The sequence below is a fragment of the Cuculus canorus genome, chromosome 9 (genome assembly GCF_017976375.1).
Source record: "Cuculus canorus isolate bCucCan1 chromosome 9, bCucCan1.pri, whole genome shotgun sequence".
Classification (NCBI taxonomy): Eukaryota; Metazoa; Chordata; class Aves; order Cuculiformes; family Cuculidae; genus Cuculus; species Cuculus canorus.
In genome coordinates, this window is record NC_071409.1 from 3422866 (window position 1) to 3447218 (window position 24353).

The window sequence follows — 24353 nt, forward strand, 5'->3', positions numbered from 1 at the left end:
GTGCCAGAGCTACACCAGATTAAAACCTTAAACAGACAATCATGAAGTTATTCTAGAATGAGGCTTTACATAACTGGCAAAATGGACACACCAGTACAGCTGCTTGTGGAGTTAAAAGCTAGCAGTGCTGACGGAACACAAAGGTTTGGTTTCAGCCTAGAATGCGGCAGGTTCTTCTTATTCCTTTGCAGAATCTTTGAATTTGGAGAGATGTGAATGTTCATCAAATTATGAGTAAAAGGCCGCTCTGGGTCCAGACAGTGAAGAACAGCCACGAGCTGCTTTCCCCAGGTCCTTTCTGGTAAAATGTGGATGGTTACAATTAGCAGCTGTGGGGCTTCCATACAATGCTCATTTTTGCAGTTATTTCCACATTTCTTCTGAATGTTGGGACCATCCCCAGTTCAGCTTTTCCCCTCAAAGCTATAGTGACGATGGAGGTGCGAGTCAAACACGCTGGTGTTGAACAGAGCTGCTCTTCTGTGCATGTTGCCTTCAGAGGGGCCTGTCCCGGTTTGCTTAGAGTGCTCCTTGCTCACGTCTGTTATTATGGAATGGAAGGTACCTTGTAGCAACTTCGCCAAGAACCTGCACATCCAGAAGTTTCCCAAATATCCAATCCAGGATCCTGGGATGTGTATATGCATCTGGATAAAACAGCAGCTTCGTAGAAGAAGCAGAGAGCAGATCTCCGAGGCCAGTGTAACTGAAAGCTTCCTCTCTTCCAGATTTTGATCCTGAGGAGTTACTGACCTCCATGTGGCAGCAGTACAACCCACCCAGCATCGGGAGGGGGGTGTTATGCTTCAGAGGCTCCTGGAAAAGTTGAACTACATCATAGTGGTCAGCCAATTACTTATTTGGTCATTAACAACAAGAGGTACCGTCTGGGCATCACTGTTGCATCACGCCTGTGTCTGTGCATCCAAACAGCACCCGGCCAATGGTGCGCATGGGTACACACACACACGTCATCTACTGAGCGACAGGTTCTGCCCCGAGCGCTCGGAAGGATTGCCTGCCAGAAGATCCAATCCTGGAATGGGCAGTTACCTCCCAGACATTCTGGCAGGGATGTCCCAAGGAGCATGGTTTGATAGTCTCACAGTGACATCAGGGGAAATACAGTGTGTTACACTTGGGGGCACAATTACCACAGCTGAAGCAAAACAGGAGAGCTGAAACCTGTCCCAGCTGGAGCAGGCGAGCACCAGATCTCTGTGTGTGTTCTGTGATGGTAAAAACTGAGGACTGGTCACAATCTGTTATTGCCAGCTCTGTGCTGGATCATTGGCAGCTACTAAGTAAGGAGGAACCGCTCGCTGAGTGGAGCACGTGCTGTTCCATGAGGCACTGGTTGGGATCCTATGGGGAAAGTCACTTCAATTGTGCACTTAAAGCAAGGATTCCTTAGTTAGTGGTGTTTAGTCTCCAAAACTGGGGCCTCCTTCAAGGATGGGAAACAAATTTTTGGCAATATTACAGCCTAACTCAATACCAGTTAATGGATCCCTGTGGTAACAACTCTAGCAGACTCGGTTAGGGTTGGGGTTTTTCTTGGTGGTCTCAGCTTAGTCTCTTGGAGGAGGCACAGGGGAGCAAGCCAGGAGAAGGAAGAACACAGGGAACGGACAGAACTGGTGCACACAAACCAGAAGTTTCAACACACTGGCTGAACAACATTTATGACTTTTGTTGCAAATATGCCCAGAAAAACTTTTGCGGAGACAGAACAGCAGCCTGAGGAAGATTTTTGCACAGAAGAACACGTAGAAACATTACCTATATCTCAAATTCTCAAAGAAACATTACATCCTGTAGTGCTTTGCCTGTTCACAGACTCATACAGGTAAAACATGTCCAGTATCAACTGCAAAGAGAATGTGGTTTAAAGCGCTAATGGGGACTGCGCTCTCCTCCCCCGCAGGCACACGGTGCCTTGGTTTCCAGGACACTAAGGAACAAAAAAGAACTTAATTGTGACTCATGTTTTAAAAGATTTCTAGACATACGTTGAAATTAAGTTCATTTGGCAGCTCTTTTGTCACTCTTGGTACCAAGTCAAAGGGCCAGGACGGCACAGGACTGACCTGACCGAGGAACGACCGCTGCGGCGGATGCCTGCAGTTGTTACAGTTAATCATTAGCTGCTGGCATTTATTGCACATCTGGGGACGGAACAGAATTTATATATAAACAAAACAAGGTGCAATCACCGGTTTTAATGAGCGTGCATGATAACAGATTGTAAAAAGCCTTTATATAGAAATTACCTTATTGCAATTACACAAGAAGAGAAAAAGAGTTCTCAAGTTACAGTGTACAAAATAAAGCACAGCGCTCCAATGATGGATTTAAGAAAAATCCCTAAGTGTCTTGGCACTGACTGCTATCCAGTTTGAAAGGTATTGATGAAACATCTTCCATTTCTCTACGCTGAAAGCTGCGAGATAACTAGTTTATCTGACTTGTCTCCAGTTTCAGGGGGAGATAAGACTTCATCTGTGTCATAGTCCTCTTCAAACGATCTGCAAAGATAAAAGGTGTGTCTTTAGAAGCCGTGTGTTGGCGAGAGCTTTTTCAGGTAAGCTATTTCAGTGGCTACCCAAGCAGCTGGCTAAAATATAGTAGCATGCAAGATGTTAACCTCAAGGAGATTTCTAAGCATTGCAAACAGCGCTGCAGCAATCAGTATCCTGGCAGCTGACATGACTGTGTGCTCCCATCCATCCTCATGTGTAACTTCCAAAACAACTTTTCATTCTGTTCAGCATTATGAAATTTAAATCGTTTCAGTAGCCTTAGTTCACTGTAGAAATAAAGTCCTCCAGCCCCAGAGGAGATTCAGCTTGCTCAGACTCACTTTGAAACACCTGGTTTCCAAAGCACCTCCTGGCTTAGGGAAGGTTTTACCTCCACAGAAGAACCGTTGTGGCCACGCTGTCCTGTTCCTCTCGTTTGGCTTGAAGTTTAGTATCTAGGTCTTAGCACTGATGGCCTGGGGAGGTTTGGCTGTGAATTCCCAGCTCCAGCCAGGCACGCGGTTTGGGCTGGTGGGGCTCTGTGCTCTGCAGCAAAGGATATTGGGCTCTCATCCCATTCCCGTTCCTTAGAAATGCTGGTTTTAAGATGTTTTCCCACCAGTCTCAGCACACTATAGGTTGGTTTCTTGGGGCTTTCCAGAAATTCAAATTCTTCCTTTTGTTCCCCTGGGCCGCTCCTCAAATCCTGGGTTCAGTTTTGGGCCCCTCACTATAAGGACACTGAAGGACTGGAGTGTGTCCAGAGAAGGGAACAGAGCTGGGGAAGGGGCTGCAGCCCATGGGGTTACAGGAGCGGTGAGGGACCTGGGGCTGTTTAGCCTGGAGGAGGCTGAGAGAAGACCTCATCACTGTCTACAACTGCCTGAAAGGAGGTTGCAGTGAGGCAGATGCTGGTCTCTTCTCCCAAGTGAAAGGCAATAGGATGAGAGGAAATGGCCTCAAGTTGCACCAGGGGAGGTTTAGACTGGATATTAGGAAAAATTTCTTCACAGAATCTGCCCAGGAAGGTGGTCGAGTCACCAACCCTGGAGGAGTTTAACAGATGTCCAGACGAGGTGCTCAGGGATATAGTTCAGTAGTGGACAGGGACGGTTGGACTCAATCTCTAAGGTCTTTTCCAACCAAATGATTCTACGATCCTAACTTGACCGTGCCTGAGGCTTTCCAAGCTTCACCAAATCAGTTATCAGAAAAGTGACCTAAATTCCTGAGGTGCTGCCTGAAGATATAGTTATGAGTACCAGAAGCTGGATCTACTGTCAATGCAAATGAGAACTGTGGGTTTCAGCAGGAGTCAAGAGAAGTAACTGTTGCGCTACTGTGACAGTGGGGTGCAGCAGCTAATAACCTGTAATTAATGGCTGTATTTGTCTGTCATTTGTAAATACTTTACTCAAGTACTTAACGTTAAATTATTTCATACGAGCCAAAAAAATTTGTATTTTTTTTCCTGGGAAGTGGTGGAGTCCCCATACCTGGAGGGGTTCAAAAAACCTATAGATGTGGCACTTTGGCACATGGTTTAGTAGGCACCATGGTGGTGTATCGATGGACGACCTTAGAGTTCTTTTCCAACCATAACAATTCTATGATTCTATGATCCATCCCTGGAGGTCTTCAAAAAATACGTAGAGGTGGCACTTCGGGACATGGTTCAGTAGGCACAGTGGTGTTGGGGTGAAGGTTGGACTCTGTGAGATCTTAGTGGTCTTTTCCAACCTTAACGAGTCCAGGAGTCTGTGCTCCTCTATGAAAGCGGTGCTGCTTGTGAAGGAAAGTGTGTCCCAGAGGCAAGCAGAGGAATAGCTCCGGTTTGTTCAGGGATAAACCGTGCTGCAGAAAGGTTAACTCCTGAGCCCCCAGCATGGATGGTGCTAAAAAAGAATTGCCTACCACTTCGCTTGCTGTTTTTCCCTTCAGTAACCCCTACACAGGCACAGCAAATCCTTGGGAGTCACCAGCTTGCGTGTCCTGCTGTGGGGAGATTCTGTGCTGTAGTCTGGTGATCCCTGTGAGAAGAGGAGGCAAACAGCATAGAACACTCCTGGACATTTTCATCTTCTCTTCCATAAAGGAAAGCACCTGCTAAGTAATTCTGCCACCTTCTGGATCCTTGCATAAGTAGGAGAAGAGGAACAAGCGTCTGGATCCTACACCAGCTCTGATGAAAGGATGCCAAGAAGTACACGATACACGCAATTTTTTGCCAAAGCCGTTCCCATCGGGAGTCTGCACGGCTCTGCCTCGCCTTCATCCCACCTGGGAATGGGCTGCACATGTTTGTACGTGTCTCAGTTTCTCAAATGTCTCCTTGGGTTATGGTGACGCAGCTGAGGAAAACTTTTTCACAGTATAGTGAGGGTTGGAAGGGACCTTTAAGATCATGTAGTTCCAATTTTTATTCCCATTTGAATGCTGTTCTTAGGAAATGTTTCTTTTTTGTCCCCTTTTCCTTCAATTTTACCAACTTCTGTCAGCTTTCTTCCATTTTTCCTGCCTGTGGAACACAACCTCTTTCCTGTATTATTTTGCACATCACTAGCACTTGCAGCCCCGTTATAATTTTTTTTCTGGTGCCTTTTGCTTCTGGATTAAACCTTCTCATGGCTTCTGCAGAAGGAGGTTCCCAATGTCTTTTCCCACATGAGTTGCTTTTTCACTCTGCTCTTTTGCTCATTAAGGCTCAACAGTGCTAGCCTTTCCCATCTTGGAAAAAATGCTTTCCACCTTTGTGGCTAGGAAGCACCCAAGGGACAGCTTTTCCAGGAGTCCAGCACTACGACAGTCACCTTCTGTCCATCCAGGCCAGTTTCAAAACTTTGCAGTCCCATAAATACACATATGGGCTCGTGTAGATTAAATACTCATTCCTTGAGACACGCTCATGGCATCTCTAGGTTGTCCAGGAAATTCTTTGTCCTTTCCTCTGGCAAGCACACACATTTTGTCATTGGGCACTTGAGCAATGTATTTCCTTCCCCTTTCCCTTCCTTATGCTTCTGGTTTCATGAAAATGAGTGACTGAACCATCAGCCAGCTTGAGGGAAACAAGACAAGTGGTCTAAGCTGCCTAAACCAACATCCTCCGATCCCGTGTCATTGTCCCCTCTACCTGCCCCGGAGCAGATGCTCTACATCTTGCCTTCACTCCCTGTTACTCAGGTGAAGGGGATTCTTCCCAGTCAGCAGCTGATAAAAATTGGCCTCTTCCTCCTTATTTCCCTTCCTATGGAGAAGGATGTCTTTCCATGGAGACAACTGTGGCTTCCGAGTACATCAGCTGCCTGAAACTGGTTTCTGGAACAGTGAAAAAAGTGATGCCCACCCCTGACAGGCAGGCCATGGCCTGGACGGCAAGAAAGGATTTCTGCAAACCCAGTGCTTATGCCTGCATGAAGCGCTTGTGGTGGTCAGATTCAACTCCTGGTTCTCCCTTCAAACTACAACGTGTGTATTCATACCCCAGCGAACAGACTCATGCACAGATGTATGAAGCAGAGCATGACTGAGAAGTGTTCAGATCAGCTTAAGCTTCCAGTGAAACGTGATGCTTCATTGTTGTCTTGAGTCAGATCACATCTCTCATCTTATTTTGGTGACTGCAGATCTCAGTTGGGTCACAGTATCCTTGAAGTCGCTCTAAGCATCCACCACATCTTGAAGAGATCCCTCTTCCAGGAGCAGTGCTCTCTCACGGACAAGCCTGCAGGCAGCCACCCAGACACTGACTGGTTTTAGGCTTCCATCCAGAGAAGCTATGGGCAGGGCCAAGTCACAAACGTGGTACACACCTACTCATTCATCTGCAATTGCTGAATGATGGTTGTTTTTAAATATATTGATAAGACACATACCAGATTTCAGACTGTGCCAGCTGACTGAGCCAAAAGCCTTCTGATTTCTCATCCATCTTATAAATTGTCTTGGGTTTATCCCCACTCTCTGTTACTGTCATCCTCAAAAGACAGCAGAAATAATGCATGTGCAAAATCTCAATGCTAAATTTGTCTGGGCATCCAGCTCTTTGTTTTTCTTTCTCCCTTCCTTTTTTCCTGCATGGTCTGTTGCTATGCTCCACAAATGAGATCTAATCCTGCTGCCATGACTACAGAGCTTTTCAGGGGCTCTTAAAAGCAAGCAGCAAGGTTGCTGACATGCTCTTTACAGGGAGACACAGGGCTGTTTCAGACAGACTTCAGAAATCTGACATCACCTGCCATTTTTCTCCTGGTTTCAGTGAGTTTAGGGATTCATCGTCCTGCAAAGGTTTTATGGCAGACTCCTTTCTCTCTCCTGTGCTGAGGACACCGGTGTTGCAAAGCAGCTGCAGAGAATACAGCAGTTTTGTCTTCCATCCTGTGTTACCTCATCTTCCATTGTGAAGGCCACAAAAAGGCAAGGCAGCTCTAAGGAGATGAGGGAACAGCCCATAGCTGTTTGGATGCACATCACAGGGAGAGAGGGAAACACAGCTCTCAGTAGCTTTGCAAATCTCTGTGGCTAATTAGTAGGTGCTACTGTTATCCCAAGCAATTTCCAGTGTGGGAAGGTTTGGAAATTATGCAATCTGCTCAGTGCTCTCACTTTAATGGCCCTACAAATACCATTTGAGAATGGATGTTATTGGCTGAATCATGCAAAACTAACACAGCATAAACATTCTTTGGATGTTTATTATATTAACCTGGAGGCTTCCAGAGAAACAGAAGATGCTAACACAGACAAAAATCTAAACAATAATTATACTGAGTTTCTAACAGGAACCTCTGCAGGAGGCCCTTGCACACAGAGAGCTCTGGAGTAACTGCTCTGCTAAAATTCATTGACTTTGAGGACATCTGGAGTATCCGTCCTCGGATAGAAGGCTGCAAACAGGAGTGCAGGGGTTGCAGAAACCAACAGCGTTTTAAAGAAAAACTCTCCACAAACTTAGTAAATGAACAAAAATGTTGAAACACAGTTTGTGAAGAGCACAGACTAAGAGGCATAAAAGAAAATGATTTGACTAAGGAAAGTCTCCGCTAGGTATAATAAACATAACAGAGTTACGGCTTCTGATCTGTCATAGTGTGACACGGTCAGTACGTGGCCCAGCCTAGCAAAAGTCATTTGATCTCTTTTTTTGTACGGTTGCCAAAGGAAACAAGCTTTCTCCTTTTCCCCAGGTATTTCCATTACCACTGTGTGTGCAGCTGATTCAGGTGGCTGCCCACAAAGCAGCCCAGTGTGACAAATTCACCAGTACTGCCTTTTGGAGCAACTGCTGCAGGCTTCACATGCTCCAGTGTTGAACCCCAACAGTAAGTCCACTAATCCACTACTTCTGCTACAAGTGGCATCCACGCGCTCCTACCAAACCGCAGCTGGAGCAAAGCGTGTGTCCCCAGGGCAGCGCAAGGCCCGTGCTTACCCTTCTTGTAACTGCTCGTTCCCAGACTCCTCAGCCACAAGGATCTCGTACTCTTCAGCAGCGTATCTGTCCCAGTCAGAGGGCTCAGGGCCATCGTTTTCAATGTCCTACAGAGATTGCACAGTCAAGAACATGATGTCCACACCTCTCTACAACTGTTCACAGTACTTCTAAACACATGAAACTGCAGTTCTAGGAACAGTAACCAACTCTATAGGAACAGCTTGTCAAAAATTGCCTTAACTGAACCATTCACAATTATCTTAAACTATTTAACATCTGCAAAGAAATCACTATGAAATAATACATCCCTCAGTCTACAAAGCTCAGCGTGTGACCTGAGCTGGCAACGAGCTGAGTCTGCTTTGTTTCAGAAATGCTGAACATGAATAAGCACACATTTTCTTTGCTCTAGCTCATCAAGCACTGCATCTGCACACTTTGTAATTGGCTAAAGAACTCAGTGATTTAAAATCCTTTAATTAAATGTTAATTGGAACTGATCTTTTGAGGAACTCTTCACAGTTTGCTAAGTTTGGGCAAGTTTGAGAGAAGGTTACAGAATAACATCCTTAAACATTTGGCCCTCTGCCATTTACTGCAAAATGGGGAAAATAAGTTGTTCCTCCTGGCCCCACTTGACTGCTCTTACAATGAATTAGTTTAAGTAAGCAAAAGCAGGGTGGTTCTGGACTGGGATAATTTAAGCCTTAGATCATGGAACCACAGAGTTCCTCTCACAGGTTACGTGGGAACAGCTGGGAGGGAACCAGATCTGGTTTTGGCATCCCCACCACTTCACTGCACTTCAACCACATAAGAGGCTTCTAGAGATGGTCTTTCAGCTGTAGACACATCTGGTTTCATTGGACGCACAACAGGCACCAGAGGTGATGCACTTTACACCCACAACTGACAAACCTCAATTCTATGAGCATCCCACAGATAGTGGTGAACCACAATCTCCTCCTGTCTTTTGTCTGCTTGGGAAGAGAGAGTGGTGAATGACAGCAGAGTCAGGCTGATAACCAGGCACAATGTGCGATATCCAAACCTTCCACCTATCCACCGCCTGTGTGGCCTGGTCACAGAGCTAGCATCTCATCTGCCTCAGCCCCTGTGTCGTGAGGAAGGTTTGTGTGGTTCTGTTTGGGCTATGGGAAATCATTACTGCTCTTTTAAAGAAAAGGCTCCAACCCAAATGTTTAATACATACATATCGCCTACTTATTTAAGACTTCAGCCGTCTAGGAGACAGGAAGAGACAAATGGGTTCTCAAGTTTTGAATCTCACAGCTCCGTTCTAAACTGGGCAAATGAAATTTCCTCCTAGTGCAGCTGAGTGCCCCTCTTTCAGCCTGTTGAATTAATGCAACTCTGCAGGCTCCGGTCATTCACTCTAGAATCACACACTGCCCTGCCAGTGCTGCTGTAGTAGGATCAGCAATGGCAACAAATCACAGAACAGCAGCATAATTTGTGTTGGAAGACACCCAGGAGGTCCCTAGGCCCTGCCTCTGCTCAAATCAGGGTTTGCTATGAGGTCAGATCAGGGCTCAAGGCTTTGTCCAGTCACAATTTGAAAACCTCCAAGAATAGAATCACAGAATGGTTTAGGCTGGAAGAGACCTTAAAGCCCATCCAGTCCCACCCCCGGCCACGGGCAGGGACACCTCCCACTGAATCAGGTTGCTCCAAGCCCCAACCAACCTGGCCTTGAACACCTCTCAAGGCCTCACCACCCTCACAGCAAAACATTGCTTCCTAAGATCTCATCTCGATCACCCCTCTTTCAGCTAAAAAATGTTTCCCCTCACCCTATCCCTGCGCTTCCTGATCAAGAGCACCTCCCCTGCAGCCCCTTTCAATACTGGAAGGCTACTGTAAGGTCTTCCCCCACAGCCTTCTCTTCTCCAGGCCGAAAAAGGCCTGGAGAATCTGTTCCAGTGTTTGACCACCCTGCTCATGAAAATGGTTTTCTTATATTCTGTTAGATTTTCCCTACATCCAGTGGCATCCCAAAGATAGGTTTGTATGTAGAAATAAAGGTAATTTATACCTTTTGCACTGCAAAGGGATCCCTCTGTTCGTTGTCCAGATATTTCTCTAAATTAAAGAAGGTGTTGTAGAAGACATGAGCCATTCTGCACTTCTTCAGGTCTCGCAGGGTTACTCTTCCTGCAGAAAAAAACCCCACAGTATTGTCCTGAGTTCTGGTGAGAGGCTGGATGGTTCCTCGTCAGTCTGATCCAAGTTTTAGTTGTCAGTATGCTACAACATTACTAAACAACCTCCCAAGTCAGTCAAGGATTTTAACATCACTCAATAAATAGGTACATTTATTAGGCTTAAATCTTACACACATGGAGGTCTTTCACATCCAGCTGAGACGTGAAAGAATGTGAACGAGGACAGTTCAGTTTCATAATCCAGGCTGTCAGCACATCCCACAGATGGAATATACAAGATGTCTTGCTCCAGTTCCAGCAAGTTAATTCACAAGGTCTCTTTAGTATTTCAAACCTCCTGATGCATAACAGCATGGCACAATAGCAACTGTTCAGGCCTCTACTCTGTACAATCATCTCCTCCCTGTGATTCTAACACATCTATAGACGGGTTTCACAGTGACGTTACTTTCCCAATCCACCACAGATCAAGGAAGATGGAAACTCCCATTAAATGGGACTTACCTTCCCTCTCCGGCTTAACGAGATCAAGCATCTGACACAGCAAGTCATGAAAAGGCAGCGGTTCTATGCCCATCACTTCCATCCGCTCACACTGCTCCTCATAAAAGTACTCCAGTTCGTACATGGAGAGCACTCCATCCCCATCGAGGTCCATGCACCGAAACCAATACTCAATGCTAGGAAGCAGACAGGACTAGTGAAAGCACAGCTCTGCACTAGGAGACCCAAACAGCACAGATTGCAGCAATGCATGGTCCCCTTCCCCCACCCTCGAAGGCTCTTCTGCTGGCATAAAAGCAAGGATGAGAACAGCGGTTGAGAGCACAGGCTAACACTGAGGAACACCTCCTTTGAGCCTTCTAGGCGGTTTGGGAGCACTGCCATACTCATGACCTGTTTCAGCTGGAAGCTGTAGCCACTGGGCTGCAGCTCAGCCGGCTCACGTAGGCTAGGGCATCCCTGTCAAAGCAGCCAAAGTGGGCCAAATACAAGCAACTCTGAATGCAGGACAGTGGTTGTCCCTGAGTGAGGAGGCAGGCATAGTATGCACTTATTTACTCCCTTATACAGAAGGCAGTGCTTTCAGGCAGTTACACTCTACATCATCCCTCTGCCTCTGGATAGTCCAACCCTGGATTTACAAACTAGCATCGAGGAGGCTGACGGGAGGCCCCATCACTCTCTGCAGCTCCTGGAAAGTGTGGTGAGGTGGGTGCTGAGTTCTCCTCCCGAGTAAAGTGATAGGACGAGAGGAAATAGCCTCAAGTTGCATGAGGTTTATATTGGATATTAGGAAAGATTTTTTTACTGAAAGAGTGGCGAAGCACTGGCACAGGCTGCCCAGGAAGTGATGGAGTTAACATCCCTAGAGGTGGCATGTAGAGGTGGCACTTTCAAGCATGGTTTTGTAGGCACAGTGGTGTTGGGCTCACGGTTGGATTGGATGAGCTTAGAGGTCTTTTCCAACCTTAATTCTATAACAATTACTCTTATCATTTTTACTGGTAGGATTCCTTGTCCTAATAATCACATGCAGATCTAGTTCCCAATGGTTGTACAAAGGCACACCGATAGGTTTTACAAAGGGACACAGTGAAGCTTCCCTATAAACCCTTCTTGCACACTTGCTACATGCATGAAAGGAACGTGGTATTTGCTGCAAACTGCTCAAGGTTTACCCCAAGAGCGAAGGCACGGGGTAACCAAAGGTGTTGATGACTACCAAGATTTAACATTACAGGAAACTTGGCTTGTGCACAATTTCTCCTCAAGAAAGGCAAATTATTTGACCAAATGCAGCTTTCTTCATAATATCTGGAACCCAAGCTGCCATCTCTTGTAGAAAGTGCTAGGTCACAGAAGTTTCTATAATCTTATCTGCTCATTTCAATACTACTACTAAGACACAGAAACCAGTCAGACCTTGTAGCACTCCTTTTGTCTTCCTCTGAAATCAGGAGCCACACAAAATCAGCATAACTCATGCGGCCATCCTTTTGAACTTCGTTGCCTCTGGAAGACATAGGAGAAAAAAAAAATACAAACCCAAATCACCAGGCTCCTAAATACTCAGAATGTTACCAAATCTATTTTTCAAAAGCACCAAATCACTGGGGAAAGAAAACAGGGCATCGTCACCTCGTTAGCTTGTGCTCCCTGCGTGCTGCAGCACCACTCCTTGCACATTTCCCTGCAGGCACAGCAGTTGCTGCCTTGCTCAGCTCCTGCATCCCCCCCGCACAGCAGCTGCTGGGCTTTCTCACTTCTTGGAGACTTTAAAGCAGTGCTCTTCAGCTCTCCCTGTGCCACTGCAGAGCACAGACACATAGGGCTTGTGTGTTCCTTCTGCCAATGCCCAGCTTGTTCTACAACGAGCTCTATAAGACCTCATCCGACGGGATTTCTTAAGATACCGAGAAGTCTCGTTCCATTTTCAGACAGCTCCAACTGAAGCGCCAGGTTGGAAACTACTCTAATCAGGGAATTTTTTGAGAGTATCGTGCATTTCTGATTAGCCTAACAGAAATTCCCTTCACTTTTATGCCCAGCCAGAATGCCATTCCTCACCTCACCACAGCGCCGCTGAATATTCGCTCAATAATCCTTTTTGATAAAGCTGGAAACAAAGAAAACATGGAGAAAATGAAGCTACAGGTGACAGGAATAACTACAATCAGTAGTTCATGCTGAATCCACAGAAAGCCATTTCCCACTGCTAAAAGGATGTTCTATGGACACTGCCTGGCTAACCACTTCACTGGTCTCTAGCAGCGCTCCATGAAAAACAAAGATGATTCTCTCAGTGTGTCTGCCTCTGTATCCTCCCAAACACCATTTCCACACAAACAGGGCAGCTGCGTGTTATCTGGATTCTTGGACATGGGCAGCATTCCTCCTACTCTGCTGCAGTAGGATTTGTCATATAGGCAAATTCTGCTGGCAGAGGAGACTATTTCAGTGTGTATTGCAAAAGTTCCATTATCAAACAAAAATCACACATTAAATCCCTACAAAACACTTCTTATCAGAGCACAAGTTCTGCTTGTGCAATCCTGCTGCAGGGAAGGAAAATGAAAAAGAAACATCATGTTAGGTGAGTGTGAGGGCTTTGCCAGCCAGGAAATGTGTGGGATAGATTGTTATGGCAGAGACACCAGTCAAGCAGCAAGGACCAGTCTGAGGCAGGACTTGCAGTGACCTGACCCTCCCATACTGCTGACATTCTTCCTTTAGACCCCCACCTTAGCTCCTTCTACTCTTTGAAGTTCATGAAGGCTTGTCCTTCTTGTCCCTACTTCCAAGCCCCTGCAAAACCCTTAGCAAACAGTAAGAACATTTCAAGACATTATTTTAGCTTGCCCTTCTGATGGTGACCCACACATGAACAGAAGTTCCCTCTCCAGCTACTCATGCAGAAAACAGCATGTACTGCAGTTCTCTCTGTCTCAGCCCCTACAACTGCCTCTGGAAATCAGCATGTGTGCAAGAGGTGGACGATTCCATTTACATTTTTTTGAGGCATCAAATAAACCAAATGAAAACTTTCCTCTTTAGTGGGAGGAACTTTCAGCAATCCCCTTTGTCCCACCACATACCTTGATCACTGTACCTAGCCAGATCCTTCTGGCTGATATAAAGATCATGGTCAGTGTCCAGCTCCCAGAATTTACAGTATATAACATAGAAGTGCTCGTAGGAGAAATAATCTGTGATCTGATTTATGTCATCCTCTTCTTCCAGGAGAGCCAGAGTCTGAAAGAGTACAAAAAGTTAGAAGTTAAACCTAGATAAGGAGGCAGCTCAGCAGCTGAAGTCCTCCAGCCCCAGTGGAAGGTGGGTGAGCACAGCTCAGAGCTAATCCATAATGCAGCCTTTTTTCCCTATAGGAGATTGGGTTCCTGCATTCCTTAACAGGTGCTTATAGAGCATCTGGCCTGGCCATGCTCGTTAGCACATGTACACATGATACTTCTGCCACTCCTGTGAACTGCTGATTTTCAGGTGCAGCAAAGAGGAAGGCAGAGAAACAAGAACAGAACTCCTGTCTCAGCTGGGATCCACTACTAGTGAAACGCTTCTGACCTGCACTTAGAGCTGTTTACAACAGCAGGTTCACAGTTCTTCCACAGGAACTGAGATGTATCTTTACACATCACACACCCTTGTCGGGCTCCCAAAGGGCAAATTCAAGTCTTGCTCTACACTCATGCTTGGACTGAGGAAGGAGGGACGGATCCCATGCAGATCAAACCAGTTACACAGATTTTCCTGGGCTGTCACTGACAGGAATTAGTCTGGTTTAACTGTGAGGCTCAGACAGACTTCCAACCATGACATCTGTTAACGTGTCTTGTTAGAAAATATTTAGTGACAATGTCCTTGTTTCATTCCCACCCCACATTCCCATCAACAGGAGGGTATCGCATGTTTGCCAGTGTCACCTCCCTGCTTGCCTTTCTCCTAGTGCCGAGGCCTTGGGACCTCAGGCAGTCATGCCAGCCTAATAAATTACAGCTATGGGAATGTGAAAGGCTAACAGACTCAAGTGAGCTATAGGTGTGTCCTCCCCTGCCCTGAGAGCCTCTCTGAAGGGAGGAGGGGAATCACAACCCAAAAGCAATCCCAGAGCATTATGTCTCTGAAACAGGCAGGCTTAGTGGCCCTCCTCTCCATAACCACGAAGCCGGATGCTGTGCTCTACACAGGCACTGACAGTTCAACATCCACTTTCAGTCACCCCCACATCCAAGGAGCCACTGAACGTCAACAAAACTCTCACATCCCACTGTCCACCAGGTTCCGTGAAGTTCTATGCATGGACAACAGATCCGCACTGTTCTTTCTTGTTGACACCGAAGTCTAAAACTCTCTGATCAATCACTCAACAGCCTCTTCAGATTCTTTGTGGGTCTCTCCATTTCTTTCCAGAAGAAATGAGGTGGGGATGTCAATAACCAACTTCTCTTTTATAGCTCATGCCAAAATATGCCATTACACATGGAGCAAAGAACTGCCCCAAGCAAAATTATCTGAACTTCCCTGCTGTAGGAGATGAAAAGCCAGAGTAGATACTCAAGGAGAAAAAGAGAGTGTGCAAAGGGAGAAAGTGTGTGAATAAAAATGCAGGGTAAGTTGGGAGGATTTGTTTATGACAGATGTTAGGGAGGAACTGGGATCAGAGGGCTTGGAAAGACAATCCAAGGTAGCATTAATTTTTTCATTAGCTGATGGGGTCAGTGGGGCAGAAGATGTCTGAAAGGAGATGGAGCATGAATTCATGCTAAAGTTTTTTGAGGAAGACAGCACACTGCATGTGGAAAGGAGAACAGGATGCAGCAGGAAGTCTCTCTGCTTTAGCTGAGTCCTTGACCTTTCAGCCTGAAGGCTTTCTGGCTTCTTAGGTTGGACTGGAGTTGAGCAGCCTTCAACAGTTTTAACTGGCTGCTCTGTTGGACAAACTATACAGATGACAGAGATCCAAATCCTGAAATCTCTGCCCAACATAAAGATGCATCACAAGGACTGTAACAATAACTAAGCTTCATGCATTAACCTTGCTGAAGAAGTCCACCGCAGAAGCAGAAATCAGCTCCTGAAACACACAGCATGACATGCCTCACCAACTGTCAGCGAGCTGAGTGCCGGCTGGGAGTCAGGAAACCAGCTGTCCTGCTCACCACGTACTGTAGCAGCCCAGCAGGTATTCTTGGCTGCTCAATGAGCCACTGAATGCAAGTGCGCTGCTGCATCTCACTTCCCTTCCTCCTTGGCTAGAGCAGCAGCCAAGAACCAATCTGCTTGATGTGGCTTCAGAGCGAGCATGCACTTGCCCCTTGACCTTCTGTCAGTGCTCTCCTGGCTGCTTGAGTCCCTGGCTGCCTCCACCAGCTCCGGCACTCTCCTGGCACTGAGCACTTGGCTTACCACACGGCAACCCCAGCACGGCTCCCATGCTGTGCTGTACACGGCTCTAGGAACACAGGTAAGATGCATTCTACATCTTGTTCAGGCAGAAACCAACATACTTGCAAAAAGTTGCTTTTCCTCAGCTCCGTTAGAGTGATCTTCCCCGACCAGGACCGATTGACCGTGTAGAATATTCTCTGTATAACCTGCAACATATGAACGGCACTCTTGAAATCAACTCCTGAAACACAACAGTTTGGGAACTTAAAAGCAGTAACTTTATCTTGTTTATTCACTCATTGTAAGGGATTTCTTTCTGAAACTTTTGTGCTCTTTTTTGGAGCTACTACTCTCCTCAATTCACCGTGCAGTCTGAAAGCAACATTTGTTCCTGAACCAGTATTATCCAATACCACTCCGCCAATATTTTCACTGCTCTTAATTCACATCTTTGAGCACGTAAGTGCATTATTTATGCCAGGGAACACATTCAAAGTGCCGATGAATCACTTTGAAACTGAGCTTTTCAGGTTTGGTGCACTGTAGCTTCCATGGATCTCAACCGAAATAGTGTTCTGCACCCAAAAAAAAAAAAAAACCCCGAAAACATTGAGACTTCTGAAGAGGAAACAGGACATGTAAATGAAAGCTGCAATTGATGTCTGACCTATTGTGTCTGTAACAATGCCTCAGCCTCCGGTGGCTCCACTGAAAGTAAGCAATAGAGATTATCTGTCTGCATTTATCATCGGTAGATGTTAACCTCATTTGTCTTCTGATCTGCCTCTGGTGAAAGTGAGGAAAAAGCATAGGGGGAGCAGAGACCTCCGAGAAGCCAAGAAAAAGAGTTCATGGTGCCAGCCTGTGTCTCTCCCATTACCCAGAAGAGCCAGCAGAATCCTTCCTGGCCTGCACCTGCTGGCAGGTCAGAGCACCACGAAGTGAGGAAAACGCTCATGCATGATCAAGTACGTGTAAACGACAAACTTAACAAGGGAAATAACAAATCAATATCTTCAATAAAAACCAGAAATAGAACTAATTTGACTATCAGCACTGAATATAATTCTCGTTGACCAAACCTACTGCAAGCAAACCTTTGATGTCTTAACACCTCGTTGGCGTATTATCCTAGAATTTTGGGTAATCCTCAAGAACGTATGCTATTCCAACATAGAAATTAACTTTACACAATGACACGGACATAACAGGGATTAATCCCATTAGCAAACTAAATGGGATGGGTTTGTTTCTTTGCTAGAACTGTCTTCAAATGGGCAACCACCATTTAAGGGCCATTCTTTGACTCAGTCATGCAAGCGCTGGTTTTTAGTATGGAGTAGATCTGGAACCAAGTATGAGTGTTGCTAACAGTCTGCTTTGGGATACACACACTAGTGAGACAGTAAACGCTGATCAGCACAAATAATTTTGAGAGCAACAAGAATGATCTGATGACTCAAAATGCATCCTGATGAAAAAGAATTAATATATTCAACTTAGCTCAATGTCACACCCATTGATAGCTATGCTGGCCCTTAAAAGCCTGCAAGGGGAGGTGTGGGACCGCAGGAGGACTTTTGTCTCTTATGACACACATAATCAGCCTAATTCAGACAGGTAAGAAAGCACTTTTTTCACACCACCATCAAGTCACCACTGTGACAGCTCCCAGAGACACACTGCAGGCTCTTTAGCGCTCCCAACTTCCAAGACAGATGTTCTTCTGAAGCTGGGTGTCAAGTCAATTGAAAACAAACAAGATACATCTTAACAACTCCCCTGCCATGTTTTACAGCCTGTGTAACACAAGAGGTCAGACTAGGTAATCACAATGATCTTTTCTGGTCTTAAGCACAACAAAAAAGTAGTATGTTTGTTTCTTCTTTAATGCCTCTGACAGTCGCTGCCTTTCTGGACCCTATTTTTGGATTCTGCCTTCATACATAGCTCATTATCACACCTGCCAACTCTGTAGCATTCTTAAAGACACAGGGCTTCCACACCAATCCAAGGACTCAAAAACAAGAATCAGAAAAAGGACCCTTGACGAGCCATTTTTCTTTTCCTCTGCCTGCAGGATAATAAAAGACAACAAAATATTCCCATTTGTGACATGTAAGATTGTTCCTCTACCACAGCACATTGCTAAGGATGTTCCACCTGCTCTCTTCTCACCTAGCTGTAAAAGGTGTTCAGAGATAAAAAGGGTCCTCTCTTTATCTCTTTTACCACGTCCAGTCACTCAGAACAGGCTTTATAATTCCAGTAATGGTCTAGTTTCAATGGACAGTGCATATATCAATAAAATATCAATACTTCTCTCTCTCTTTTCCAAGTTGTGAAAACCAAGCTGTCAAAAAAAGCATTCGGGAAACACCCTAGAAAATAATCACACAGTCTGAGATGATTTACAGCACTCAAGCCACACTTGTCAGTTACGCCTTAGTGAAAGTTGTAACTAGCTTAGTATTTTCCCAGCATGGAAGAATAATGCGAATTCAGTCCATAAGCCTTTGGAAGGTGTGCCCCTTCCGATTTGCCCTTTATCCTCATGGAACCTACCTGCAGGACCCAAACCACTGAAGGGTCAGTTCTAGACCTTTTCCCAATCTTCCATAGAAGAACAAAAGCAATACCATTTCTGGAAAAACCCACGCAGCTTTATTAAGCCCTGTTGGCCACTCTCCCCTTACACATCCGCATTGGTAGCACTGAGCAAGCTGAAGTGTTTTTCAACAAGCAGTATGTTTTGCCAAGATGTTTTTAGTTGACTCAGCTTTTCAACAACTGCACACAGTGCTAACTCTGAGCCTTGTTTGAACATTCTGGGAGAAGTCACATTTTAAAGTTTGGACAATAAATGCCATGTGATATTCCACAGTGTCTTCACCAGCTCCATGAGTTGGTCTCTGTTGAAAGGAACACAAGTAGTTTAGAATACTGGCAATACAACAGCTCATAGATCCTAACAGATTAAATTACAGCCTGCTCTGGCCAAAAGGCAACTCTAAAAGGTGCAGGGGTAAGCAAAAAAACATTGCAATGCACATACACATCTTACCCATACTAAACTGCTAGCTTACTCCCCAGTGATTTCAACCACATGATGCTGTACCCTCCAATGAACTCAATGCCAGTGCTTCCTTACAGCCATCTGTAACACAAAAATGAAGTGTAACTCTCGCACTGGCAGGAAACGCAGCATTCTGTCACTGTAAGTAGGTATAAGGCACTCTACCTGGAAGGGTTTGAAAGGATCCAAGTTGTCTCAACACCCAAGGACAAAGCTGTTTCCTTCATTAGTCCGTGATGGAAATACTGAATTTTGTAACACTGAAGAGACAGAAGTTCCCAACTGCAAAAGGACATGTGAGAAACAGGAACTACTGGTATCAGAGAGGAAAGCCACTGCCACAGGGGACCAAGTACTGCCCCTCCAGATGGGAACAACCTGACCCAATAGATCATCTGTGTTCCTTGGGTCTTGACTCTGCTCCAACTCAGTGATCTGGCCAAAGCCAAACACGCTGAGCTCAGAAGAAACCCTTCTGTCAGCACAGGCACCCAGAACAGCATTGTTCTGCCAGAGTGAGGAGTCTGTGAAGGACATCACAGCTCAGTAAGACTCGCCGCTGCATGTTATTCACCTCAAGCACAAGCACCAGTGTTCCCTGGCAGTCTGGGAGCAAGCCAAGGAAGCGACCTCTGCTAGAGTATTGTAACTAAGGGTGTCCAAAGGCTAAGACTGAAGTAGGAAAGCACAGTGGAGACAACCAGAATCAAGCAGCACCGAGGAGCTTCATGTACTCATGAAGGGCCCGGTTCCGTGACTGCTTTATGGTGATCACACAGGATTTTGCCCAGGCACAACAGAATTGTGGAAAAGGAGAGAGGAAGGAAAAAGTGTTGGTCTTTTTAGTAGCAGTGGAACCTCAGCTTCACACAGCTGGTCTCTTAGGCCTCGATGAGGTCCAGAAAGTGCAGCAACTGCTGCTTCGGGACACTGAGGGCGATTGCTCTACAAATACATTTGTTTCTTGCTCTTACTCCTTTTTTAGACGCTGAAAAACACAGGAGCAGCATGTGACTTGAGAAGAAGAACCAGGAAAGGCAGATGCACAGAACAGTTTTCGTCACAACCCAACAGCCAGCATCAGGAAAACCATGCATTGCACCTTGACCTACTCACCAGCAAAGAACAATTGGTTGATACTGCTGCCAAAACACTGATGCTGACAAAACCTTAAATCTTGCAGTTCACACCCCTCTACAAACTTTGAACACCAAATACCAGGTTATCTGTGCCACAGGTTCCTTCCACACTCACCCATTCATGTGCCTCCATCATTCCCTGGCCATTGTTACACCTATTCTGGCCAGTTTCTGTGCTTCATGTATCTGTTGTCTTCTCCACAGGGACCAAATATGTTAACACACTAATGTACTGACGTTCACTGTCACGTTCAAGTGCATCTAAACATTTAAAATCCATTGTTGTTATACATTTTCATCAAACATTAGTGTGACAGTTTACACTAATAAAGGGTTTGCCCAGAGCAACTGTGTCTTTCTGCCATCTGCTCCTTACAGAAGGAACAAGCTAGTGTCGGCCAGCAGTCTCCCAGCTCCCAGTATGTCTGCATATGGCCTCCATGCAGGCCTGGCAAGAGGAGAAACACTGAGCTCTTGGGCTCTGTTGGGATACAGCTCCCATTAGGCCTGTCATTATCTGAATACATGACCACTGCAGAGACAAAACACCCTAACATTTATACCTTGTATCCAGATTCATACCTAACATGAGACACGGTAAAGGTAAAGCACCAGTCCAACCGCTGACTGCAAAGCTGGAACAAAGCTGCAGAACAAAACCCAATCACAAACAGTAGTCACAAAAGCTCAGAGCCTCAGGAAGACTAGCAAGGCTTTCCAGGTAGAGCAAGAGGCAGGAGAGATGAGTGGCAGACCCCTGTGTGTGATAGATGCTTGGCACCATGGAACAAGCACAGATTCTTCATGCCTAAATGACAAATCTTCAAACATACGGCCAGCAGCCCAGCAGCACTGGGGAAATCTTAGCAGCTCTCAAAAGCCAAAGAAGGATCTCTCATTTTGCTTCAGCACAGTTAAAGGCCAAACAAGTTGGTTGTGTAGATTTGCTTAAGACCAGAAAGAATCATTATTAACCTTTGGAATAACCTCTTGTACACACAGGCAGATTCATTTTTCTTTTGGAAATAGCCCTTGAAATAACTCACTGTCAGTAACATTAAAGACACCTGTTTTGTGACATAACAGAAAGATTCGCTGATGGGAACAATGACAATTCCTAAAGGGAGGATCGGTACAGCAGTGTCACAGGAGATCAAAGAAGCCCGCCTACCGTCGTAATATACCGGGAATGGAACTCCGGAGCATCCTTCAGGAACGTCAGGCCAGGATGCGTTTCCACCACATCCTGCAATATAAGACCAAATCAAATGAAATAGATTTTCTTCTCCTTTTAATGTTTAGAAGTTACTGGTACTATAAACCAATACTTTTATTTACTTTTGAAACTGTATTTGCAGCATTAACGCAGCATTAACAACAAACTGAAATGACATCTTTTAAAGTGAACCTTCTAGAATTTGAAGTAGAATACATTTTCTGGGCAATACGCACCTGTTGGGCCATTTTGATTTACTTAAAGACAGAAAAACAAAGGGAGAGAGTTAGTGAGTAGACGAAAACCTCATTTTCATTGAATGAGACAGAAAATTAGTTAGTTGACCATGCAACTATCTCCTCTCCAAGATCCTTTTTTCCCTCCATTCACTTAAGATATTTACATTTATTAGAGCCAGTTGTCAGCAAGAAACACTCCTCGAAAGGTTGAGAAAGTTACCCTTTATGTTCTTCAAACCAATGAAGGCCCTTTGAGCCTCAGACTGCATACAGATACAACCAGTGCTTCCCCAGAGTTTACTGGAATTACCCATGGAGATGCCTCTTTCTCAAGATCAGCTTTTTGTAAGCCAAACACTGGCTCTTGATGCCAAACCTGTCACAAAATGCATGACCAAAGACGTGGAGAAACTGCTCAGATCCTGAATGAGTCAGGTCAGATCCTGTATGAATCAATGTCTGTGTAATTTCTACCTGCCCGACTGCTCTACCTTTTAAAAGAGCGTGTAAAATTTTGCTTTGTCTATACCGTGAAGTGGCAAACAGATAGAGCAGATACAGCACCCTTAGGGGTGTGATAAGGCCATGTTTTGGCCAGTCCAACTTGATGTCTAAGATGATGGTGTAACCTGGTGTAATACTGCTATTCTCTGGTTGACTGACAAACAAGACAGTGCGTGCCTTTGATTGCACCAACAGCCAAACAGCAGAGCTGTAATGCATCAGGAAAGGCAGTGTGCCCAGTAGAGTAAAAATGAAAAGGAACAGCAGAAAATTGACCCATCATGATCCTGGTTTTGTTCGGGACACAAATATCCAGTGCTGACAAAATCTTGCCCTCACGTAGCATCTCCACAGAAGTTTTTCATAGAGGGCAACACAGTGAGAAAAATTTTTTTTGCAAAGATTTCTCTTTTATTTGGTAGCCTTGCTAGACAAATGCAGTTATAACTGTCTTGTCAGGCAACTTGTACAGCTTGTCCTTTTTGTTGTGCTTTGTTGTGCTTCAATACCCACAGCATCGTGCTTTTTTTCCAATAATCACATAGAAAAGTGGGGCAAATTTCAACCCAGTTACCAGGCACTGATAAATACAAAACCTGAGAAGAGACTAAATAAAGCCCTGATAAGCTTCAGCAACTTTATCAGATAAACCAGATTAACCAGATATGTGGCTGGTTGGCCCTTACACAAAACAGTTCACTTCAAATACTCATTTCTATTTCACTCAAAAATAACCCCCACCCAGGTGCTGTTGAAAATGAAGTTACAAAAGAAACGTAGCACTCTGGCCCCATCCATTCAATGCTGAGCTGTCACGGGTACCTGGAGCAGCGGGATGAAGTCCTCCTGTTGTAGGTAGTCACAGCCAGGCTTCGCTAAAAGGTATGTGAATCTGGATGCATCATCATGGCAGTTCCGCAGGATTCTACAAGAGGCATGAAGAGTTACTCCAACCACTTTCTAACTCATCAGACAATCATGAACTACAGATGGATTAAGCAGTACCTAATCTTATGTTACGCAACATCTATGCTATGAATTACGCAAAGGTGGCCTCAGGCTAACAGTACCTGTTTACTTCACTATCCTCCAGCAGCACAGTGGCCCTCCCACCCAGAGGAGCTTTGTTTCTAGTTAACACTGCTGTGCTAACCAAGGTTTCTTACTGATGACCATTCTTACTTTGATTCCACAGAACCCTGGCAATAAACTTGACTTTTCAAAATGCTGTGTGCTCACTGATCTCATTTGAGGTCAACAGGATCAATCTGATGGGATGCCATAACAGACACACTCTCCAATTTAATCCTTTATTAAATTTCAATATTTAAGGATATTGCCAAGCTACAGACTATTGCCAACCAGAACCATCCCTCCCCAGAAGGGGAAAAAGCACATCCTTGTTAACTATGGCACAGCTGGCTGCTGTGCATGGGAGGCATGGAGAACAGCCTAGTGGAAGAGCTAGTAGGACTAAGTATTTAGAGAACCATGTAAAGTCACGCCTTTGGCTGACAGCTTGCACCTAACACCGATTCTTGTCTCTGCTTTCTTCTAATATAAAATACTACTCTGGCCATAGGTATCAAAAGTAATTAACTCACTCCAAACAGAAATATTCATGAAAACGTAAACTCCATGACATTTACCAAATCACTACTGAATACCTGTAACAGAAGGGAACATTTGGATACACCAAACACTAAGTTGTTCGTATGGTATAAGGGAAACAAGAAACTACTCTGAAAATTACCCTGTACTCTTTACTAACAGTGAAAATACAAATGTGCTGTTAATTATTTACTATGAGTAATTGATTATTCACTCTCCTCCCCTGAAAGTTATGAACTTGCATTGACCCATAGTACTGAACCGCCTGTAGTTTCCCGTAGAGGTCACACTAACTGGCTTGCCGCTAATACAGGCCACATCAACTTTTAACTAAGTCCTCCAGGGGAACGAAAAAAAGAGTCAAGCAACCCTGTTAGCTGCACATCCCTATCATGCCATGAAGTAATAGGTATGTCCTACATCAGCTGAAGAACAAAGGCGCTAATAGTTTAACTTGAAAAAAATATAATAATTGGGCATGTAAAGATGAATCTTGAAGTTGTTTTAACAACAAAC

General features: G+C 45.1%; 1 protein-coding gene across 3 annotated transcripts in view; it reads right to left on the reverse strand.

Annotated features, from left to right (window-relative positions):
• Window positions 1–1295: 1295 nt before the first annotated feature.
• PPP2R3A (protein phosphatase 2 regulatory subunit B''alpha) overlaps window positions 1296–24353 on the reverse strand; it is a 52192-nt gene continuing 29134 nt past the window's right edge. For all 3 annotated transcript variants that reach the window (XM_054074218.1, XM_054074217.1, XM_054074219.1), the window contains 10 exons: window positions 23049–23151; window positions 21439–21513; window positions 16172–16258; window positions 13742–13898; window positions 12714–12762; window positions 12069–12158; window positions 10647–10822; window positions 10013–10131; window positions 7954–8060; window positions 1296–2528 (listed from right to left, as the gene is read on the reverse strand). In XM_054074218.1, coding sequence (XP_053930193.1) covers window positions 2432–2528; window positions 7954–8060; window positions 10013–10131; window positions 10647–10822; window positions 12069–12158; window positions 12714–12762; window positions 13742–13898; window positions 16172–16258; window positions 21439–21513; window positions 23049–23151 — 1060 coding nt within the window. In that variant the 3' untranslated portion in view covers window positions 1296–2431. The remainder of the gene's footprint in view (window positions 2529–7953; window positions 8061–10012; window positions 10132–10646; window positions 10823–12068; window positions 12159–12713; window positions 12763–13741; window positions 13899–16171; window positions 16259–21438; window positions 21514–23048; window positions 23152–24353) is intronic.